The sequence below is a fragment of the Siphateles boraxobius genome, unplaced genomic scaffold, assembly GCF_051911475.1.
Source record: "Siphateles boraxobius isolate OS27281-9 unplaced genomic scaffold, OSU_SipBor_1 22, whole genome shotgun sequence".
Taxonomy (NCBI): domain Eukaryota; kingdom Metazoa; phylum Chordata; class Actinopteri; order Cypriniformes; family Leuciscidae; genus Siphateles; species Siphateles boraxobius.
Window position 1 is genome coordinate 26,035,378 of NW_027508833.1, and position 6,687 is coordinate 26,042,064.

The 6,687-nt window shown below is 35.7% G+C and overlaps 1 protein-coding gene across 1 annotated transcript; it reads left to right on the plus strand.

Moving 5' to 3' along the window:
- The first annotated feature begins 569 nt into the window (after positions 1-569).
- Positions 570-6,106, plus strand: LOC143746401 (kelch-like protein 10). The gene is made up of 8 exons (XM_077238210.1): positions 570-727; positions 1,085-1,577; positions 1,963-2,382; positions 2,841-3,038; positions 4,031-4,180; positions 5,136-5,252; positions 5,537-5,628; positions 5,739-6,106. The coding sequence occupies exons 1-8, from the start codon at positions 585-587 to the stop codon at positions 5,869-5,871; spliced, it is 1,746 nt and encodes a 581-aa protein (XP_077094325.1). The 5' UTR covers positions 570-584; the 3' UTR covers positions 5,872-6,106.
- Positions 6,107-6,687: the final 581 nt, after the last annotated feature.

The window sequence follows — 6,687 nt, forward strand, 5'->3', positions numbered from 1 at the left end:
TAAACTGCCAGTGTGGAAGCACCCTTAGTGACGGTTCAAAGTCTTGTTTGTTGTATTTTCCATTTCTAAATATTAAAAAAAGACCCAGCATGGTCAATTATTTGTAATTTTACTGGCACTCATGATGTGGCCTAAAACTGCGTAACCTTGAAATGGAATGAGAAAATGACATCTTTGAAGAACAATCCTCTTCATAAAGGCCTCTGTTAAACTTGTTTGGGGTCACAGTCACACATTGCAAGAAAAATCTGTCCTACTGTCAAAAACTCACTAGTGTGTATTTTGTGCAATCAAAATGTATAATTGCAAATTCAAGTGACTAATTATCCCATGCTTTATTTTATTTGTCAATGACTTTTAAATAATTTTTAATATCTTTGTGACTGTGAAGATGTTTTATGCAAAATGAATCGATAAAACAAATGACACAAACTGAAAAAATATATTCAAACTGCAACTATGATGTCACAAAGACATTCTATAGAACTCTCCTGAGCAAAAGTCCCACAAAGACAAAATCCTGAGGTGACTTTAATCAGAGTTTGAGGTGTGAAGACTGAATACATTTACAGTCCTGAGAGAACATGGAGAACATAAGAGCCACAGCCTTTGACGTGTTTGATGAAGCACGTTTACTGGGCGAACACACTGACATGATCATCAAGTCAAATGATAGAGAATTTCAAGTGCACAAGATCATCATGTGTGGCTGCAGCACCTACTTTAGGTGAGAAGAAGCATTTGAACTGCAATTGTGTGCAAATTACCAATAAATAATTATAATTATATACCTCATTTCCACTGCTAACATCATACTGTTGAAACTGCCTAAGCTGCCCAAATATATAAATGCATGAAAATGAATGAGTGTATTGCCAGAAAAAAGGATGTAACTATGATATGTAAACTTCTTGAAATTTGATTCTGGAAGTGGCCATGAATGAGGTTTTACCTAGCATTTCGATTTTAATTTAGGAAACTAATCTTTTTCTCTAAGTAAATTTGTGTAAAAAAATTTAAATAACGACAAGTTATTATATGCTCATTATTAATGCCTGTATTTCTTTGTCAAATCTGTTCACAGGGCTCTTTTCTCCAACAACTGGAGCAGCCCAGCACAACATTTCTGTGAAATTCCAGGAATATCCCAAGACATTATGCCTCTTATTATCCAGTATGCGTACACAAGATCTGTGCTCATTACTCAAGAGAATGTGGTGGAGCTCTTGGTGGCGGCTGAAATGATCTTAGTCTCAGGTCTTGTAGATGCTTGCTGTCAATTCCTGGAGTCACATTTATGCCCAGAGAACTGCATTGGCATCTGCAAGTTTACAGAGGACTTTTACTCCTGCTCAAAACTCCGCTGTAAAACAAAGCACTACATCCTGCAGCACTTTGAGGAGGTTCTGCACGTATCTGAGGAGTTCCTGGAGCTCTCCCTGGAACAGCTTGAGGAGATCATGGATGAGGATGAGCTGAATGTCAAACAGGAGGAGGTGGTTTTTGAAGCCGTCCTCCACTGGATTAATCATGCACCAGAAAACAGGAGGCAACACATTGCCGTGCTTCTGCCAAAGGTAAAACAGAGATTTGTGTCTTACTTTTCATTACAAATATCTTAAAACTCTAAAATCATATACATTTTCTGCTATTATTTTAATGTTAGTTAAATGTTAGAAATTTTGTTTTGTGGTTTTGCCATTTATATATTTATTTATATTATATATATATTATATTATATATATTTGTCTATTTGTCTAACATGCCAAACAAATTTACTTTTCTTCCCCTTCTGACAGATTTTTTTAAGCATTAACTCAATTCATTTTGATACATTTTTCAGAAAAAAGACAATATCTTGAGTAATTTTGGAAATCATTTTCCATTTTTGAACACCATATAACTCCTTAGTAACAGCCTTGAAACATTCTCTGAAAGTCTAAACTCTACTTTGTGCTGCAGGTTCGATTGGGGTTGATGTCATCAGCCTACTTCATCAATTATGTAAAGTGCAATGCACTAGTGATGGAGAATGAAGCCTGCATGCCTGTTATCATCAATGCAATGAAGACTTTGTTTGACCTCAACATGGATGAAACCACCAACTCAGAACTCATGCATCAACTGACACGTCCACGTCTGCCCTCATCGATCCTATTGGCCATCGGAGGATGGAGCAGCGGCAATCCCACCAATGAGATTGAGGCATATGATACAAAGGCAGACTGCTGGGTCAGCGTGACTCAAGAGGATGAGCGTCCCAGAGCCTATCATGGTACAGCAGTCCTGGATGAGTTTGTCTACTGTATTGGTGGTTATGATGGTGTGGATTATTTCAACAGCGTGAGGAAATTCAATCTTATCACTCAGACTTGGCATGAGGTGAGTAATGTTGTAGGTCAACATGTAACTTTAATTTAACTTCCTTTACAAAACAGTATTGTGGTACAGTGATGGTACCGGATTGTACTTTGATGTGGACCATAGTGCTGGATGTTGTGCCGTACTCCACATTACTTCAAAGAATACCACTGTATTACCATATTACATGTCTAAAAAATGGTAAAAACCATGATACATTTTTGTTTGTGTTCCAGCAATTGTCGTAGCTTAATAATATAATATAATATAATATAATATAATATAATATAATATAATATAATATAATATAATATAATACACCAGAGTTACCATCATGATTGTGTCAAAAAATAAAATTAGGGAATAATAAAATAATAATAATAGTAATACCATTATACTTATTTGCAACTGATAGGACAGAACCAATGAGATAGTGTATTGATGTGTGTTCGCACACTGATGTATTTGGTGTGTTGTAGGTGGCCCCCATGTATGAACGCCGATGCTATATTAGTGTTGCTGTTCTGGACGGGATAATTTATGCCATTGGTGGTTTTGATGGACACCAACGGCTTAAAACAGTAGAGAGCTACGATCCAAACACCAATCAGTGGACAATGATGGCACCCATGAATGAACGGAGGAGTGACGCCAGCGCCACCTCACTGCAGGGCAGGGTAAGAGCACTTAACCATGATTCCACACTCTTCTGCTGGAGACTCTTAAAGGGTTAGTTCACCCAAAAATGGAAATTATGTCAGTAATTACTCACCCTCATGTTGTTCCAACCCCTTAAGACATTCGTTCATTTTCGGAACACAAATTAAGATGTTTTTGATTAAATCTGAGAGCTGGATCACTCCTCCATAGGCTTCTATGTAATTGAAACTTGCCGGCTCAGAAAGTTAGTGAAGACAATGTTTAAAATAGTCAAAAAGTGACTACAGTGGCTCAACCATAAGTTTATCAAGCGACGAGAATATTTTTTGTGTGCAAAACCCCCCCAAAAATAACGACTTTATTCAAATATTAATTTTCTCCTTTGTGGGCCTCTGAGTGAATTCGCGTAGTGTAACAGTGCAGTGCTTCTGGGTTGTATGTAAGAACGTAGGCTCACTACTGACCGACGCTGGTCATGTGTGTGATGCGCTGTCACACTTAGTGAACTCCCTCAGAGACCCACACAGAAGAAAACTAATAGTTGAATAAAGTTGTTATTTTTGTGTTTTTTGCGCACAAAAAGTATTGTCCTCGCTTGGTAAACTTATGGTTGAGCCACTGTAGTCACTTGGACTATTTTAAACATTGTCTTTACTAACTTTCTGGACTGGCAAGTTTCAATTACATAGAAGCCTATGAAGGAGTGAGACAGCTCTCAGATTTAATCAAAAATATCTTAATTTGTGTTCCAAAGATGAACGAAAGTCTTACGGGGTTGGAACAACATGAGGGTGAGTAAATACTGACAGAATTTTCATTTTTGGGTCAACTAACCCTTTAATGCCTTGAAAGCATGAAGGAAAGGTGAAATGGAGATATGGAATATGGGAATAGTGTAAATATGGAAAGGAATATCATTAAATTTACTGGGTGTTTTAAACACTGGTTTTCTGAACAATCTGTGATGATTGTGCATAAACATAATGCATGTTATTTTTGTGTTCGTCAGATTTATATCTGTGGTGGTTTTACTGGGATTGAGTGTCTCTTCTCTGCTGAGAGCTTCAACCCTGAAACAAACCAGTGGACTTTCATCGCCCCCATGAGTGGCCGTCGCAGTGGTGTTGGTGTGATCGCTTCTGCAGATTTAGTGTATGCTGTGAGTATTAAACACACATATAAGAGTTATTTTAGTATCATTGACATATTATCATAGTCAGTTTTGGGGAAAGTTACTCTGAAAAGTAATGCATTACAATATTGTGTTCCTCCCTTAAAAAGTAACTAATTGTAACGCCTGAGACAAATTAGACACAATTATTTGTTTTAGTTAACCAATAATATTTAAAACTCACTCTGGGATCTTGTGTTACTTAATTACTTTTTAGAAAAGTAATGTGTTACATTTTTTTTGCTTTACTTTTTTTTCACCTGTGTTGGGCTTGTTTTTTTATTTAACAAAAAAAGTTATATTTTGGGCAAATGTAAAGACACTTTCACATCAAAAGTGAAATAATAAGCCTCAGGCTGAAGGAAATGCAAATTCACGTGTGTAGAGGGCACAGCTCAAGCAAACCATTCCGTTGTGCTGCCATTCTGGATAACGGAATAATAGGATGCAGGAGAAAAAAGTTTAACACTTAAAAATACATAGACAATTTTACTTATGGTCTAACTAAATCATTGAAGGTCAGAAGCAAGTATATTGGTCAATAAAGTGAGAATAAATTCATAAAAATTCATGTTTTATTTAACATATTTACATATTGGATGTTTGCAGTATTCTGATTTTGTATTTCACAGATTTTATTTATTTTGAGGAATATTTCATCTTTTTTTGTACAAGTAAGATGCGTAAATGTACGCTCACATTTAGTCTAGAACTACGATAACCATCATGTTTAAACACAACGCCTCTGCACTTCGATTTGTCTCAACATGGGGTCAGTCAATAAATGGGAAAACAAAGAAACTTGAGTTACTTATTTGAAAAAGTAACTCGAATATTTTGTTGTAAATTTTAAAAGTAATTTGTTACTTTACTAGTTACTAGAAAAAGTAATCTGATTACATAACTCAAGTTACGAATACATAAAAAGTGTATTTATTAAAAGGTTGGTGGTTTTGATGGTGCCAGTCGTTTGCGGAGTGCGGAGGCCTACAATCCGCTGACTAACATCTGGAGTGATGTGGCATCAATGTACAACCCACGCAGCAACTTTGGCATTGAGGTGAGATGTGTACAGTTAATATCTGTATCTGGTGAAACTATGAAATAACATTACAAAAATGGTTGGATGATAATGAATGGGGGATTTTTTTTTTTTTTGGTCCTATATTGACAATAAGTGGAAAGTTGCACCATAAAATTGTTGAAGGCTTCGAAGATCAATGTGTCAAAACATTATATCATGTTTAATTGAATTGGTGCATCTATAATAAGATTTATTGATGTAAAGTTAAAGACTTTAGCTGTACATTATTTATTTTCCTTTTTCCTTTCCTCAAAATCCAGGTAGTTAATGGTCAGTTGTATGCTGTCGGAGGCTTTAATGGATTCAGCACCACCTCTGATGTGGAGTGCTACGATGAGAAGACAGATGAATGGTAACTTCCACAAACACGAATTCTCACATTTCACACTGCATTATAAGTATACGTCTAAGTCTGATACAGGCTATATTTCATTGCATTGACTGTATCTGTTTTCTATACAGGTTTGATGCAAATGAAATGGCCATTTCTCGCAGTGCTCTGAGCTGTTGTGTAGCATCAGGATTGCCTAACATGGCACAGTATGCTGCCCTACGAGACACCGTACAGACACAAGACGAGTCTGACAGTGAATGATCTCCTAGCAGATCTGACAGTCTGACTACAAATGGAGTGTCATGTTTCCTGAATAAATGCATTCAAAAAAGAGGCTGTATTCTAAATGTTAAACTTTCTCTCAGATGTTCATTTAAAAAATGAAACCTTGCAACTTGCAAGGGATGTCTACAGCTCAACAAACCAACATTATATTGAGAATGCTGTTTAGAATGTAAACAATTTATTGCTTTATTAAACTTTGAATGATTTACTGTAATTTACTGGCTTCTTTTATATGATTATACATTGTGTAGCCTATAATTGATTTAACTCATAGATAGCCTTTGCTAAAGAAGCATTCATTATGTGGTGTTTTATTAGCTACTATAGGCATAATCTACACATGGAAATATACCTTTTGTGTTACGTTAAACAGTCGAGCCAATCATTTTTGCAGTGTTTGACTTCTGAAAATAATAATAATGATGAGGATAATAATAATCATTTTTATTGTAGATACACAAACATGCACACAGTCACATTCTCAGTCCGAACAATTATATTTATGAATAAAGTATAAACAAACACTTAATATTAGCAAAACATTCAAGGCGTGAATACAGATCTGCAGAAGCACCAAATCCATCGTAATTATGGGTTATAATATTTCTGCATCCATGTGACTCAATTTTTCATGCCAATTATATTTAATATTGTTGTAAACTTTTTCTTTCTACCTAAATGTATATGAAACATGAGTAGAAGAGTCCCATACTTGGATGTAAAAGCTTTGCTGTTTAACGCCATCTAGTGTTTGAGATAGCTTTTTACATTACAGTGCATTGGCATGGTTTT

What these genes read in the sequence shown, in the direction of transcription:
- LOC143746401 (XM_077238210.1), top strand. Translation starts at nt 585, where the DNA reads ATGGAGAACATAAGAGCCACAGCCTTTGACGTGTTTGATGAAGCACGT. An exon ending in TTGCCGTGCTTCTGCCAAAG is followed by an intron (nt 1,578 to 1,962) that starts GTAAAACAGAGA and finishes TTTGTGCTGCAG; the next exon opens with GTTCGATTGGGGTTGATGTC. An exon ending in GCAGCAACTTTGGCATTGAG is followed by an intron (nt 5,253 to 5,536) that starts GTGAGATGTGTA and finishes CTCAAAATCCAG; the next exon opens with GTAGTTAATGGTCAGTTGTA.